Source organism: Lepeophtheirus salmonis, chromosome 2 (assembly GCF_016086655.4).
Source record: "Lepeophtheirus salmonis chromosome 2, UVic_Lsal_1.4, whole genome shotgun sequence".
Taxonomy (NCBI): Eukaryota; Metazoa; Arthropoda; class Copepoda; order Siphonostomatoida; family Caligidae; genus Lepeophtheirus; species Lepeophtheirus salmonis.
Genome location: NC_052132.2, coordinates 25,151,190 through 25,168,184, shown reverse-complemented (window position 1 = coordinate 25,168,184; position 16,995 = coordinate 25,151,190). Strand labels below are relative to the sequence as shown.

General features: G+C 29.0%; 1 protein-coding gene across 1 annotated transcript; it reads right to left on the bottom strand.

The window, feature by feature from the left end:
• Positions 1 to 1,947: 1,947 nt before the first annotated feature.
• Positions 1,948 to 3,196, bottom strand: LOC121132229 (hatching enzyme 1.2). The gene is made up of 5 exons (XM_040727616.2): positions 3,081 to 3,196; positions 2,694 to 3,013; positions 2,355 to 2,635; positions 2,169 to 2,293; positions 1,948 to 2,110 (listed from the first exon to the last, which is right to left on the bottom strand). The coding sequence occupies exons 1-5, from the start codon at positions 3,151 to 3,153 to the stop codon at positions 2,004 to 2,006; spliced, it is 906 nt and encodes a 301-aa protein (XP_040583550.1). The 5' UTR covers positions 3,154 to 3,196; the 3' UTR covers positions 1,948 to 2,003.
• Between the last annotated feature and the right edge of the window lie 13,799 nt (positions 3,197 to 16,995).

The window sequence follows — 16,995 nt, the reverse complement described above, 5'->3', positions numbered from 1 at the left end:
TTAATTTTTTCTTTTTTAATTTCAATCTTATTTTCTAGGGAAGTTAATTTTTAACCTTAGTCATTTGTACTTAATACAAAAACTACACATTTTATGAGTTTATAAAAAAAATCCTCGAACAAAATATAAAAAAATGATAGTTTTGGTGGAAAAAGACGGTTGGTCACCCTAATTTACGCTTTAAATGAATCAATTTGATTTAAAAAAGGAATAAAAGAATAGACCAGACATTATTTATTGTATACAAAACCCATAAACAGGTGGGTTTTTAACACATCCCTTGCATAAAATATATTATTTCATGTAAATTTTTAATTACTGAAATGTTGGGATCATTCTACTGAAAGTATCATTATGATCCTACAAAATTCCCGAAAACTAGATTTGTCATAGAAAAACGAATTAGAGATTCGTAGTTTAGTTGGGAAGTACTATGTAGTTAAACAAAAATTATATGTAAGATACTTCAAGATACTTTTTTTTTTGTTGGATTGTGTCATTTTGATGTTTACTCGGGATAAAATAAATGAAGTTTCAATATGACTCAGGATATAAATTAGTTATTGACGTATGATTCATTAAAAATAAAATGATATATGCTAAAATGTTAACCGTATATATCATCATAAATATTGTTTCTATAATCATTCATATACAAGCAAATAGGTTGTTTGCTTAAGTCCTAATACGAGCACTTCCTGTAGTGTTTAGTCATCCCAACATTAAAATGTTTTTACATATGATACAATAATCATCAGTTGACAAATTGAATAATTTTTTAACATTATTTTTTAAAGAGCAGGGCAAGTCCATATCATGAGCGTACCTCTGTACTTCCGTACTGGTACAGAACCTTCTGAAAAAAAAATTGGTACGGACTTCATCTAAATCTAGCCCATACCGTGTCATTTTTTAGATTCGAATCTTTTTAGCTCAGTTTTTATTTTGATCAATATATTCATGACTGGACCGGTGAGGGGGGGGCGGTGGGGAGTAAATTGAAGAGTTCACAGAAGCAAAGAGAAAAAAATGTATCCTTTGCTCATGTCAAAAAAATGTACCATCGAAGCGACATGTACAAGATAAATTTTAATAGTTAAATTAAAAAATGAATCTTCGAGTATCAAAAATTGTACATTATTCCTTTTTTTTCTTCTAATATATATAATATAGTACAGAGATGGATAATTTCCATGATACAGAGGGCGAAATATTTTAAGCACTCTCATTGGAGGGCCATATTACCACACATTTCAAGTAACCAGATATGACATACACTACAAATGATTCTCAATAAGAACACATATTATATCTGTATATTTATTGCACAAAGTAAAAAAAATACCTTTGAAATTGGTGAAGAGGTACTCTTCTTCTCTTTTTGGCTGAAAAGTGCGATTTTCTTAGTCAAGTTTTCTCTTTTTGCCACTGTTAATGGCCATGGCAATGGACTTTTTCTTCTCTTTTGAGAAAAGTAACCCGGGCCCCGATATTGTTTGCGTATGGTGCCCTCTATCCGTCAACAGATTAATGACAAGTTTTTTTCTTTTCTTTTTTAAATTATAATTGATCTATCTGCAGGCCAAACTGAGCTAGGACGAGGTCCACCAGTTACCTATCCCTGATATAGTATAGCATTAAAAAAGTTTGCCTTAAAAAAAAGAAGTCAGAGCTGTCGTTACACTAGTATTAAGTCTTTTATTTTATCCATAAAGCCATTTGATGGAGTATAATTAAGATTTCTTAGAAATTTATCCATTTTATATAATAAAAATATCAACTTAGAGCCCCCAAAATGGCGTTTTTTTCAAATTATTATGCAAACAAAGAAATGAAGTATCATCCCTAGAAAAATTGCAAGTATTTGATGAATTACATGGAGGGTTAGAAATAAGCCCCTAAAATAAGCCACATGCCCCCCTTAAATACATTGACAAACAATTACTATTATATTTAAAATGTATCCTTTATTGTCATTGGTTTTTTAAACTTAATAATTATATTTAACAAAAATTACATGTTTTTTTACAGTTTTTTCTCATCCACGTTGACAATCTGCAGAATATTTGAACGTTGGAGCAAAAACTAAATCCATCATTGCAACTTGTTGCTAAAGTAAAATAGCATTTTTATATCTTGCATGTGATTATTTAAGTTTTATTAATTACCACTATTGCATTGATATGCTTCGTTTAATTTTTGAATATCTAATGATGTCATTCCAACTCTATTTCCCAAGGGTCCACGGAAAGCACGGGTAGGAGTCATGGTATTTCGTCCATTTTTAGAGAAACTAATATTTGTGTTGTAAATCAAGGCATAATTGAAATGATATAATTTTTTCATTTTCTTACGCTGTCCTTGAATATTGCATGACAGATTTATAATCATAAGGAAGGCCAAATGTTGTGGCTGTCATTCCATTATAGCAATTGCTGTAGGGTGTAAGTCTTCTAAGATCACAACGCTGTATAGTTTCTCCAGATGCTCTAGCACGAGCAAATTGATAAAAGGTATTAGTGCTCTGTTGAATATTATTCCAACTCACACGAATAAAAGCATCTCGATCTGGCCTATTTTGCTCATGCATAAAGCCAAGTGCATGAAATAGCTCATGAATAATGGTGGATGGGGTCTGAAAACATGAAAGAATGAAGACAAGTCAGAAATATTCTTACAATTTAAGTACAAACCATGCACATTCGTCTATTTAAATTTATCGTAGTGCTACCTCTATTTTGATTAAATCCCAATGCAGAGGTATAACAGCCTCTCTTATCATTTCTAAGTATAATGAAATTTCTTTGTGTACTTCGAGCTATGAATTCAACACATGAACTTGTTTGAATTGTATCCATTGCTTCTTGAATCATTCTTTTTTCGCTTGATGTAAAACGAGTTCCAAATACATAAGGTACTTGTTTGTCTGGCCAAAGATTGTTGTTACCAAACACGAAGTTTCTGGACATCATTTCAGCCCTATTATGTTTGTCAATCATCATTCTACAAGCCTCTGTTGATAATAAAAGAAAACATGATTAGACTTAACAATTATTAAAGTTTAATAAAATATTTCAAACCTTCAGCCTGGTAAGGAGGAATAAGGATGGAACTCACACTCAGGAGTAGCAGATATGTAATCATCTTTATCATTTTGATTGATATGACGAATATCTGATTTACATATCAAATATTATATACCTACTCCATATGACAACAGGTGTATTTTTCTTATTGCGAATACATAAAAACAAGACTTTGTGTTTAGGAACATTCTTAATTATACAATTTCTTAGATAAATTAATTAACTATTACCCTAGTCAAGAAAATTTCAATTCTTTTGTCTTGGTTGCAATGGTTACGATTAATTTTACCTCGAGAAACATGAAAATAACTTTTATAAAGAGTAGTGTTGGATTGGTCCCAGGACTGTTTTACTAATCAGTCTTTTCTTTTATCGTTCTGATCTTTTTTCACCATTCAACGATCCTAAGGAAAGCGTTAGTGAGCGGCGCCCAAAATTCTTGTTTTGAATAACGAGCAAGAGTGCACTGGCTAATTTAGAAAAGCTCATTTGTGTAAATTTGTATTACTTTTCCCTTTCTGTATCTTATGAGATAACGTAAAAAAATTGAGATTTATAAGAATAATTTTAAAGATTGCAAGAAAAGACTGTTGAAGTTATGTATCATAATAAGCTAGAATACTTTTTTCTATGCTGTATCTGTGTCTCTTTGCTGTATTCGGTTGGCCTATCATGTAGCTCGCTGATCTAAGAAGACTCAAACATCATTTTCCTGAGAGACACCGTAAGCCCCTTTTTGTGTGGAGATTACGTCAAATGATAAATCTTTCTTTTTTGTAAACACATTTTCCCAAATAAAATACGATTTTCTTATATTTTAAGCAATGAATTAACATAAGATCTCAAAATCTCCAGCAAACATAAATAAAAAATTTGAGAACCCTTTGTTCAAGCTCAAACTAATTATGAGGCTTAACTGGATTATAGTGTACGAAACCTCGTAATAACATTTCCCTTAAGACAGTGGTTCCCAAAAAAATTGTGCCTAATGTAAACTAAAAGATAAATAAAAATTTCTTGACACACCTATTTTAATTAAACCAATTATTTGGATTGCTATAAGCTATTGCTAATAATTTAAGGCTGCTACAAATCGTACGGCACCCTTGAACTTAAATCAAAACATACTGTTTGGGAACCACTAACCATTAGCACCTAATATTATCTTATTGGCATGTGGTAATGTGAATTCTATGATCTTAATAATTGTTATTGACAGATATTTCAATATTTGGTAATATTGCCGATAGACCTGATCAAGCACAAATGTTACTTTCTGATTTATACACTGCTGTCCTCAACTAACGTTAAGGGAATATTTTGAAGGGGTGTTGAATTATTTAAGGATATATGGCAGAGTTTAAAAGACGAAAACTTATAAAATAATAACTTCTGTCAATAAATCAAATATTTAATAGTTAAAACTGTGGATTTATAGATTTTTTTTATTTGAAAAATAATTTCAGATCTTTAAGTTTTATTTATTCTTTTACATTGTTTCTCTCCATTTTTTGGAATAAATAATAAATAAATGTTTAACGAAAAGAGTTTGCAATCATAAAGAGTTGTCAAATTATAATACTCCTATACGAGCTAAAAATGAACGCCTCTCATTTTTCATTGAACAGGAGCGCACTTATTGCTTCTAAAAAACGGGCGGGTGCGAGATTGTGATAAAAAATTTAATAACTTTAAATTTTTTGGAAAAAACTCAGGATTTCTTGAGCGGACTATTTTTCATAAACTCTCAAACAAAACCATAGGCAAAAAATACTCCAATGTCGATCCTCAATTATACTCTGACCCCAACAAAGACTTACAATTATAACTCCGCAACAACTCCTCAATGCTAGACACAAATGTTCAATCAGGTTTTGAATAATTAATTAGTAAATTGAATGTAGTAAAAAAGTTCACTACTCAGGAGTTAAGTAATAATAATAACAAATGAGAAAAAAAATCAGTCTTCACTTTACCAACTCCAAAAGAACGAACGAGCTAATAAATACACCTGATTTGCATCATTACATATATTCCTACTTTTTTATGTTCCTTTTTAATTGGTTAGATGGAGTTGCACTGATTAAGTGTAATTACACATTCTGTATTGCATTGACTCCATTTTACCTAGGAATCTTCTTTGAAGTAAATATATATAAAGAGAATTTCTTTTTAGAAATCAAATGAATCTATAGTTAAAGAGAATAATTTCTATCGAGTGTGTTGTCACTGAGCTACAGCGGTTCCATAAATTTTTTTATTAATTAAAAAATGAATATTTTAAAATTTATTTAAGATTTTGTTGCTTGAAAAAATATTTTGTATGTTTATAAATTTATCTAGGTTTGATACTATATAAAATTTTGCTCTCTGTAGGCTACTTAAATATAAATTTTGGGCTTAAAAGTCGAGGTAAAACAACTTCAAACACACCATCTCAATCGAAGAGTTTGCAACCTCGCTTGATAAACCGAAATAATTTATCACTTGATACATGGATCAAAGAACTCTGAAATGAATATGAACGTGTTTTTTTTTTAAATTGACGGCAGTATAAAATAATTTTCTCATTTGAATATATATAATTAATAAAAAAACTTTGCTTTATTAATATAAATATTACTTATTGAACCTTAATTTAAAAAAAATATTTCTGTCACTTTTCAAATTTGGTTGAGAATTGAATTTTCTATTTTGAAACCCTTAAATTGAAAACAATAAATGCCCAAAATTTTTAAGATAATTAGCAAAAGCGGGAAAAAGTTCTTTTACTGCAAGTTTAATTCAAGTTTACAGCCTTTGCTCACAAGTCCAAGTCCTTTAATATTTTCATGTCAAGTGCAGTTCAATTCCTTAGAGAATAAAAAATACTTTATAGAATATTTAATTTCATTAAAAAAAAATGGAGAAGACTCTTAAGTCCAAGTCAAGTCATGAGTCTTATCTTCCCATTCCAAACCCAAGCTCGAGTCTTTGATTGTGTGATAAAGTTAAGTTGCAAGTATTCAAACATGTATACCAAAATGTTCAAAAATTTCAAAAAAGTTATCTCAGAACTTGCAGTTTTTTTACAGGATGTAGACGCTACTGACGTATCAAAATTTGAAACCAATTTGTTAAATATTTTCAGAAATAAATATATATTCCTAAAAAAGGAGTGAAAATTTGACAAAGTGAGACCCCAACTAATTAATAGCTCAATGTTTATCTAATTTTGTTCAAAATTCGTATGTAGATTAATAAAAGTATATTAAATATATTCCACAAATGTAAATCTAATACATGTTAAATCGAGTATTGTAGATTTTTCTCGATCATGTCTCATCAGTGAAAATCAAGTGATCCATGTTTGTCTTCATGTATTCCACTCGCAATGTCTCATGTAGAACCATAAAAGGAGGCCTGGATTGAAGAACTTTGTTGGCAACCATGATATTTAATAGTCTGTTGCAAATGGTTTTTTAAACTTGAAGTTGTCTAGCTCGATTTAAAATGAGGTTTGACGTTAAACCTGATTTCCCTAGCACCTGTTCATTTATTTTACGTAAGTAACGTTGATTTACAGTCTTCAAACTACTGCAATCGGAGCAAGGCTTCTGTGGTAATTAAAAAAAATTATTGATCCAGTACACCCAATCCAGGATTATGAAGGCTATTTCGAGATTAATTTTTTTTCCAGCGAACGGATTCAAAAAATATACTCTCTGAAAGATTAAGAATTTATCTACATTAAATATAAATGACGGTAATTGATTTCCCTAATTTAAGTAATACAAATCCAGTATTTTTACAGGGATCCCCAAAACGCTTCCTGCAAGACTTTCCCTCTCCGTAAATTGGTATTTTGTAACATACCTAAAAATTATTGAGACTTGTCAAATACTCCCAAACATCTCAAGTAAAGTGAAAAATACTCTATGTCTGTGAGAAAATATATCTATCCAGATAAATCGAAGTACTTTGTGAATAAATTAATAAACAATTGGATTACCTATAGAAGATATTGAAAATAGGGGTTCTGAATCAAATTTGAACTAATAAAAATTGTATTTTTTCTCGTTCATCCTTTATTGTTCACTTTTTTTAATTCGTTCATCGTTCATGAACTATTTTTTAAACGATTATCAACGAGTCTGTCATTAATAATACGTCAAGTCAAGAGAATGAATCTATCAATAATATTTTTCTATTAATTCACGTTCAACCAAAACTATGATTCATTCTTATAATAGTATTCATTCAATATATTGAAATATTAACTAGGTGTTTCAAAAAATAATTTACATATCATAAGTGCTGGTTAATTCAAATATACTGGGATATCAAACCAACTGTAGTCTATAGACACTCACATGCATATATATGTATTGAAATAGCGATAAAGTAAAAACTGGGGAAAAATGGAACATTGCAAGAAAAATACAGAGAAAAGTACAAGGAAATGTTTCATTTTTTTCCAGTTTTTACTTTATTTTTGAAATGTTTTTGGCAAAAATCTAATATTTGTTGTGGTCGTAAAATTAATGGAAATAGCGTTCCAACTCGATATAACCACAGGATTACCAATCTCATGCACCTTCACTCTTCGGTCATCCATCAACATAGTATGGATTTTATTAATGCTTTCTGGAGTATTATCCTCGACAGCGTCACTTGTGCTCATATGGTCACTCCCAAAATTTTGAAACCACTTATAAACAGTTTTAATCGAAGGTGCAGAGTCCTCATAATGTTTATCAAGTTTCTTTTTAGTCTCTTGAGGCGTTTTGCCCTTCATAAATTAATGTTTAATCAATACAAGAAATTCTTTTTTCGTCCATTTTTTAAAAATCACTCTACTTCCTCGATTCAAACGAATACTAAACAGAAAGAAATACACCGATTTGGCTAATAGTTGGTGTGTGTTCTTTCAAGAGATGCTACTAACTAAACATTACCTCGATATGTGCCAGCAGTGTAATTTTTTTTTGGCCTTTGCACGTACTTTTCAAACGACCCTCGTATAAACCTTAAGTCAGATCTAAAGATTTTTAAATGTATACCAACAAAACACTTAAATATATCTTAATTTTTATATTTCATACTGTTTTTTGAGTTTGTTCTAACAACTGTTGTAAGTTCTTTCATAATATTACCTTATGTAACTTATTTACCTTTCTCTGCAATACAAAATATTCCAGCTACACCAAGTCAAAAAAAATATCATTACATACATTACTTTACTTAAAGATAAGCATTTAACTCTTTAACTGTCTGGATGTACTTCAAAGTCTTTTTTTAAATAAACAGGCGGAACATTAATTTCCAAGTCTATATCTTCTACTTAATTCTGATAAAACCTAGTTTATGATCAATAAAAAAAATATGTTTATATAAAGAATATGTTTTTGAAGGAACATATATATTTTTCTATGTTTAGAATATTTTCATTATTTAAATGAATTTCTAGTGATATAAGTTCGTCCGAATGGACTTTCAAAGCCATGTTAAATACATATAAATATTTACTTTTTTTTAATCATGTGACCAAGTGTGTCTCAAAGTCTTGTTATATATTTTTGTTATCCAAAAGTATTTTTGATGTTTTTTCATTTATATTATATCCTGAAGCCTACAAAAAAGTTTATACAAATGGAAATTTTTCTTTTTAATTCATTAGATAAAATTCAGTCGTCTTAAGAAATAACGAAGGGCTCAGATAAATACCACCTCTGCATTGATGTACCTTATTTAATTTTTGAATATTCAATATTGACCTTCTTGCTCTATTTCCCAAGCTTTACTACAGAACGATATCAAAGTGACTCGACAATTTTTTTAAAAGTTGTCTATACATTTTGAATAAAAATATTAGGAGCTATTAATAAAAAATTCAAATTTAGCTTGCAACTTACGCTATTCTTGGATAACTCATAACATATTGATAATTATAAGGAAAGGAAAAGTTGAAGCTGCTTGTCTATTATAATAATGAATATGATAATTACACATTGTCATATTTTCTGAAATTTTTTTTGCAGAACCAAATTGATTATACACACCACTGCATATCATTATATTATTTCAATTTATTTTTAGATGTATCCTCATCTGGTCTACTTTTTTGATGCATGAAGCCAATTGTTCCTCATTTATTCTGTACCTTATTCTGAATTTGATATATTTCTATTTTTAGGATGAAAAATGACACTTTCCTTTAGATTCTTATAACTTATTCTTTATTTATTTTGATAAGGAATATCAAAGCATATATTATAGAAATATATTCAATGTTCATTTAAATAAAATAAAAAAACCATAAAACAAAATATGCATCTCCAGGGATTTTTGTTCCATTTTGTATTATATGAAAGATCCAATTTTTGTAGGGGTGTACTAGCATATATCAGCATTATTTTAATATTGTTGAAGATTTCAATAGGAATCAAGTATGCATGAAATGTTTGATTAACAATAATTTCATGATATTTGTTAAAGAATATTATTTTATATAAATCTGTAATAAAAAAAAAGTAATGTTCATCCTTATCACTTTTATTATTGAGACATGACATAAATGAGCTTTAATTATTTAAGTTTATCTATTATTTTATAAGATATATATAAAAATGTAATAATTTTTATCCAAAAATTAATTAACGAATCAATGAGACCAACATGATATTAAAATATAGATATGTATTTTCTATAATGAAAAAACTCTGTCGTTCTTAAACCAATAACAACTCATTTAGGATAACATTTTCTTATTTATATTAAATTTGCATTATAATATAAGAATTCCAAAATATTTACTTTTAGTATTTTATCTAGGAACTTCTTTGCTTTTAATCCAACAATATTGTTTCTTTTATAGTTTAATTATTAAATTGATGATTAAACGACATTTGTGGAATATGAATATCATTTGATCCAGAAAATACTTGGAAAAATTATGTAGTATAACTATGTGTGAGGATCAATTATAGTTTTATATTGACCATTTTCTAAGATAAACAAATACAAAAAGTACTAAATCTATAGTGATTTATGTCAGTACATATGACTGCAACATTATATTCGTGTGTGGGTGGGGAGTCTACAGTACGTACATCCCACTCCCCCAGGATGCACCAGCAACCTCTTATGTACATTTAGCTATTATATAGGATTAATCAATTTACTGTCTGAGAAAATTTCAAAAAGATGTTTCAAAAGATCAGACAGTTTACAAGTTCAATTTTAATAAATTGGTAACCAATTGTTTAAACTCTGAGCACAACCCTGTCCAACTTTCCTGCAATATTCACCCGATAGTTCATAATATAAATGTTATAGAAGATCAAAAGATGAATAGATTTGGCTGGTTTATTTCCCAAATATCTTATGCCAAGGTCTAGAGAAATCGGGTCAACAAAAAATGGGAAAATTTCCTGCACACCATTTTTTTGCTACCAAATTCATATATCAATCATAAATTTACTAAAATTTTCAAAAAAGAAATGCCACAAGGCGATGTTTTTTCCAAAAAAAAAAAAAAAAGAATGCGTTCACAACATTTAAAAATAAAGTATTTTCAATTTCCAGAGCATTTTACGAAAGAACTTTTGCAAAATTTGTACCTTAGAACCCTATAAAGGTGGTCACGATGAAACCTGAACAACTAAAAAATAAACAACTTCAAATCCAAAAAAAATCAAAAATGATAGAAATCAATTCGAAAATTGATAAGAATAAAAAAGTTAACCCTAGATCATTGCTAAATTTTTGCATTATACAAAGTTTGTAAAATTTTGACATTAAATACATTTTTTCAAACTTTGAAGGTTAAAAAAAAAAGAGGGTTAAAATTTTGTGTTTTGGTATTTTTTTTTGGAATCACTTTTCAATTAAGTTTTTTAGAATCAATTTTTGTTGTGAAAATAAGTATTCATATAGTCTATAAAATAAAAGTTGACTTTTTTCTACATCAAACCTATGTCAATGTCCGGATAAACCGTTTAAAGAAAAAAAAAGGATGTAAAATCAGTAAAGGTGTTAAACTGATTTTAAAATAATTAATTTTTGACTAAATCAATATAGGATTGGAAATGATTGGCACGTGAAAATTTGACATGGACCCCTTATTCACTGCCACAAGACGATACTTTTTGAAGAATAAAATTTCTATATAAACATTGCAATATATTATCTTCAATTTCCGGATTATTTTGGTAAATTTTTTTACAGAATTTGCACTCCTGTTTTGGCTGAAATTTTTAGTCACTGTTTCTTATTACTTGAAGTATTTTTGAGCCAAATTTTGACGTAGAAATAAGCAGTTGTATTAATATAATGTATAAAATAAAATAAAACAGTAGCAAATTAATTTAGGATTGCAAATTATTGGTATATGCGAGTTTGGCATGGACCCCCTTATTGGCTTCTAGTAAAGATAATAAAACAAAGTATTAACAACTTTTTTTTTTTTAAATAACAATTTTTAATCATGAATCATGAGAGAATATAAGTCGCTGCAATAGTTGTAGATTCAAACCTTATTTATTTTCCTTATATTTTTGTTGTTGTTGTAGATTTTTTGTGTGTCCACTCTTTCCCTTGAGTCCTTTAAAAACGCTTGGTAAAGGTTAAATATATTTTTATTTATTTTAATGTAACAACATCAAGTGTGAGGGAATACGCCTTAGATTGTTGGACTTGCTTAATGACCCATGACTTTGATCACAAGTCTTTTGAATTCTCACTGTAACATATAAAAGATGTTACATAATTTTTTCTTATGTGTGAAGATGTAACTAATCAGCTACTTTGTATTGTAAGATTGCTTATCGACTTAGAATTCCTAAGGGTTATGTTTTGTGAAGGTTCTCTTATTGATATATTTAAATGTTCCAAAACTTACGCAATAAATTCTTAAGTATAGATCTTTTACTTTTGCTAGAAGCAGAGGAACCAACATTCAAGTTTGTTTCCTAGAAGAGTTTCCATAACAAAAAGTATTAAGAACAAGGTACTATACTTGATGTAGCAAGTACATTATCTTTAGGGATCTAAAATTATCTTCCACTCGTTTTCCCATGCCAAAAGATGCACATATGTAATAAATATATGAACGTTGCAATTCATATAGGTAATTATTCATATAGATTATACGTCACAAAATCCACCTTATGAATGGAATTGGGATTGAGATAAGTTATTTCTGCGTTATATAAATCAAGGAAACTGAAGGACTCTTATAAATGAAATATTTTTCTAAGAGTAAGAGGCGAAGCAGAATTGACTTAAGAACTTCAGAATTTCAATGAAGGAGTAGTGGATGGACAATAAACTCTTTCTGTGGGCTTTCAGCGGATTATTCTGTCTTTTTATGGAACTAATGAGTTCTTACAGGAGTATACGATTATTTTGTAGAAGATTTGTAGGAATATATGGATTTTTGAGCATAGAGGCAATGATTCACTAGATCAGAAGTCACTATGACAGACCTTGGAAGGGAAGGGGCATCTGCACAATGAACGATTCTTCCATTAAAGAAGATGAGATCCACCGAGTGATGTACACAGAGACAATATCTCTTGAACAAAACATGAAGAGAGGATCAGAAGATGTGTTATTAGGATATCCAAATGGAAAAATATGAACTTCGAGGGAAAATGGATAGATGGAGATCCAGCTAAATGCAATCCAGGCAGGGGGTAACTTTTTTAAGGCATTTGACTAATAAAATTAATTATATTCAATAATAAGCGGTCTTTATTAGAGGGAGATGTTGTACACAAGAACTATTAATAAATAATGAAGGAAAAAAGTAGAAAGAAAAAGAGGATAATCTACCAACTGTTTTCCTTTTCTAATCTCAAAACAGTAATTTATTTGACCAAACAGCCCATATTTATTGATAAGTATTATATAGTACATTATAAACTTCAAATACCAACAGATATATTACTCGTAAATACACAATAAATAAATAAGTTATAACGAAATGATAATACAACTTTTAATAGTTGGTCTCATTATCAAATAAGGAATCATATGAGATGAAGAAATTACACAATCTCGTTATAAGGATGAGGAATTCACAACTAGAGTAAATAAATATAATATTTTGTATTATGTAAAACAATATTTGCCATATTTTGTGATACATAATTTTATGCATAGCCAATGAATACTTTAACAACTCGTCGCTGTTTTGTAGAATTGTAATAACTCGATTTTGACGAATTTTTAATGCTTGAATTAGTATGTAATATCTATAATATGTGAAAAAGTTACGTTGAAATTCGCTATAATACAAAATTTATAGCCAATTGTCGATTTGTGATAATTCGATTGGGAATAAATACCGTTTTATTGACTTGTGATAACTCAGTTATATTTAACAAACATATATAGCAGCGAACGAATGTTTCACATAACCCTTTCAAACCCACAAGGAAATGAAATGAAAATCAATGATAATTATAGTCAATTCTTGATCTCTTTGATCATATAACGGAAATTTTTTATTGTGTATAAACAAAATACACAAGTTACATTATGGAGTTGAATTCTTAAATTTTTTTAATTATTTTGATATACTTTTTATTTATAATTCAATCAAATAATAATTGTACTATGAAAAATGTATTAAAATTATAATAATAAATGCTGTACATATGAAACACAATGAAGCAATTTACATCTCTTAACAAGTATAAAGCAAGATTACAAACCATACAAATGAACAAAGTTCGATTTTTTTTTTGTTCAACCCAATCATCTAGACCAACTATATTTTTTCTTTTCGTTGGTCTAGATGATTGGGTTGCTCTCTTATACCCTTCATAACATTTAACCAGAATCATGTCAATTACAACTTTGAAGTCAAAATTGGCAATTACTATTCAAAGCCTTCAAAATAAAGACAAACTTAAAACTTACTGCTTTGTTAAGATATTATTGGCTTCCTTAAAGGAAAATATTATGTTGTCCCTTCAAAATTTACGGAAGGCAAAAATATTTCAAAAGCACGAAACCTCGCATATATATGAATGAGTAATAAAAAATAATCATTAAACTATACACTATGATTCATAGATATTACACTAAATAACTAGACGTTTAGGATGTTGAATAATTAAGTTCCAATTTACTATAATAGATTAATAGATATTGATAAAGAAAAGTTTGTCTTTCTGTCTCTATCAATGTCTGAATAGGTACATTTATTTATAAATAATTTGCTCTATTTTAATACAATTGTGATGTAAATTTTATGTATGTTATGAATGTATCTTCTCTGATGTTCGAGAAAAAGTGACTGTTGCTAACCCACGTGTTACAACTATACCCGGTCTCCTAAACTTTTAATCTTAGGCTCTGTAATTCTCGAAAGTAAAAAGCGCTTTAAATTTACAAAAAACTTTTAGCTACTCCTTACTTTGATAAGGAACAATCCGGTCCCCTCAACAAGGTACGATACTTCATTCTTATCGGAACAAAAATCATTAATATATAATAGGTGTAGTAAAAAGAAGTCCATTATTTATCCAATTAATGTCTTAAGTAATGTGTATCTTGCGTTGTATAGGTGCAATTGTATTAAGATAGATGGCGCCAGAAGAATACCATTTCGTACTATTTTTTTTAAAGACCGTTTTGTGATTCTTTGAGCGCACCTCAAATATACACAACAATAAAAAAAATACGCCACAGTTTTTGTTCGATAAAGTCAAAAATGTGACTAGTGATTAAGCTCCTGATACTCTAGTGAGAACCAATGACGTTCAATTCTTATGTCGAAGATACACCACGCTTTGGAAGACAAATTGAAGAAAATTTGGAAAAAAAATAAATGAAATTGTGGAGTATGACCCTCATATAAGCACTGTTTTAGTTGTCAAAAAGATAAACATTGATGAGAAAAAAAAATCCTTTAAAAATAATGGATTCCCCCAAGATGAATAGAAATATAGGAGTATGCCATAACGCTTTTCCGACTGATGTTTAACTTCCACCACGCTTTTTAATAGTGACGTCAAAGAGTATAACTGTTACTAAGAGTAGCTATATATCAACATCCTTGATTGTTTCATTTAGAGTACCGCTGTTATACTCAATGACATCAAAATCTGTCTGCCTTGCCCAGCAGTTGGTACGGTACATCAATTGAAAAATCTGGCAACCCCGAATACATAATGGCTCAACCTTGTGTTTCTATTAACCTAGGGATATACTTTTCCTACACCTTAGTTTAATTATTATTAAAATAACTAGTTTTATTCAACATTGATCATACTTATATCATATTAATATAGGATGTAGTTTGTTCCTAGGATTCAATGTACCCTCCTGTTTACAAAATATATTAAGAATTGACCTATAATAGAATTTATATTCCATTGTATGTTCATCTTACGTATTTGTATGCATACAGCTCTAAATAAAGGCCAAAAATGTTTTTCTTATTTAAGGATCTTAATAGACACTAATGATAAGGAAATATCAGGGGCTCCTACACACAAAAAATACAAAAAACTAATTTCCTCCAACGTATATCACATTGCAGTATAAATTTAAGAAGGTATTCTGAGAAATATTTCATTCTAATAGCTATATATGTTACGACGTAACTTTATTGCACCTCGCAAGAAAATGAGAAGAAAGTGTTGTCTCGGTCATTATTTCTGACTGAGAACTGCGATTCAGTTCAGTCTGGTCCCTCATTTTACCTTAAACAAGCACGTTGTTACCTTTATTGTATCACACAACCTTTCTTCCAAAAAATAAACACAAGAAAGGGTTGAAATCATCTGGTAATACAAGGAATTTAGATAAATAAATTAAAAGAATGTAATATATTTTTCACTAACATTATGTGCTAATAAATACTTAATAAATTAAATTTATTTAATAACTCATAATTAAGAAATAAGTGAGATAAAACTTCTGAGCCCTGCTATTTAATTTAATTTTTTCATGACAGAAAATACGTGATCAAATTCAAGGCATGTGCTTTGTCACAACAAATTAATATACGGGTAGGACTGCTAGAACTTAAATTCTTCTTTAACAAAAAAAAACATCATTCTTGTCATCTTATGGAGTTATGTTCAAAAGATTTTGAGAAAAATGGCCATCCATTAATACATAAAAGTATTATACTGGAATTGAAGATCTTGAAATTGCTAGTCTTGTAGAAGATGTACAACAAGAGACCCTTGATTATGCGAAGAAATTAATGGAAATAAAAATTTCCTCAACACGAACTCAGTAAGCCAGTAATTACATTCCTTGATGATGTACAACCTCCAGGTGTAAATTTTTTGTAACCTGTTTGCTATAACACTTTTTTGAAGCAAAATCGTAAAATTTCAAAACTTTGGACCCGTTGAGTTACCCTCTAAATATTATTCCAAACCGTTTTAATTTTTATATACGATGTCTTTTACCTACAAAAAAACATTAGCGACCCTCACAACTTTACATTTCTCAAATTAAAAAAATAAGACATATGTATTTCGTAATATTAAAAGCCTATATTTTTTTTTAGTCGATACTGTATTCACGTCGTTACCTTTATTGTACCACGCAACCTATTAGGACTAATATCTTCTACGTACTCCCAGACTATCGCCCTCATATTATGTCTTCGCTATGTTTAAAATGAATTACATATATATATTTCGTAATATTAATATCCATATATTATTTGATACTGTATTATAATGCTGCTTAGTGATATTCTATTGAAAGCGTAGCTATAAATTTACATTTATATATTACAGCCAAAATTTCTTCAAATAAATAATAAAAGGGTCAATATATAATATATTATATAAACGACGAGGGGGCAATAAGAAATTTTATTCCTGCTCTTTTGGAAACGCACCATATGTATGGAATAACTTATTATTTCCTTGATTTTTCAAAAATAATAAAT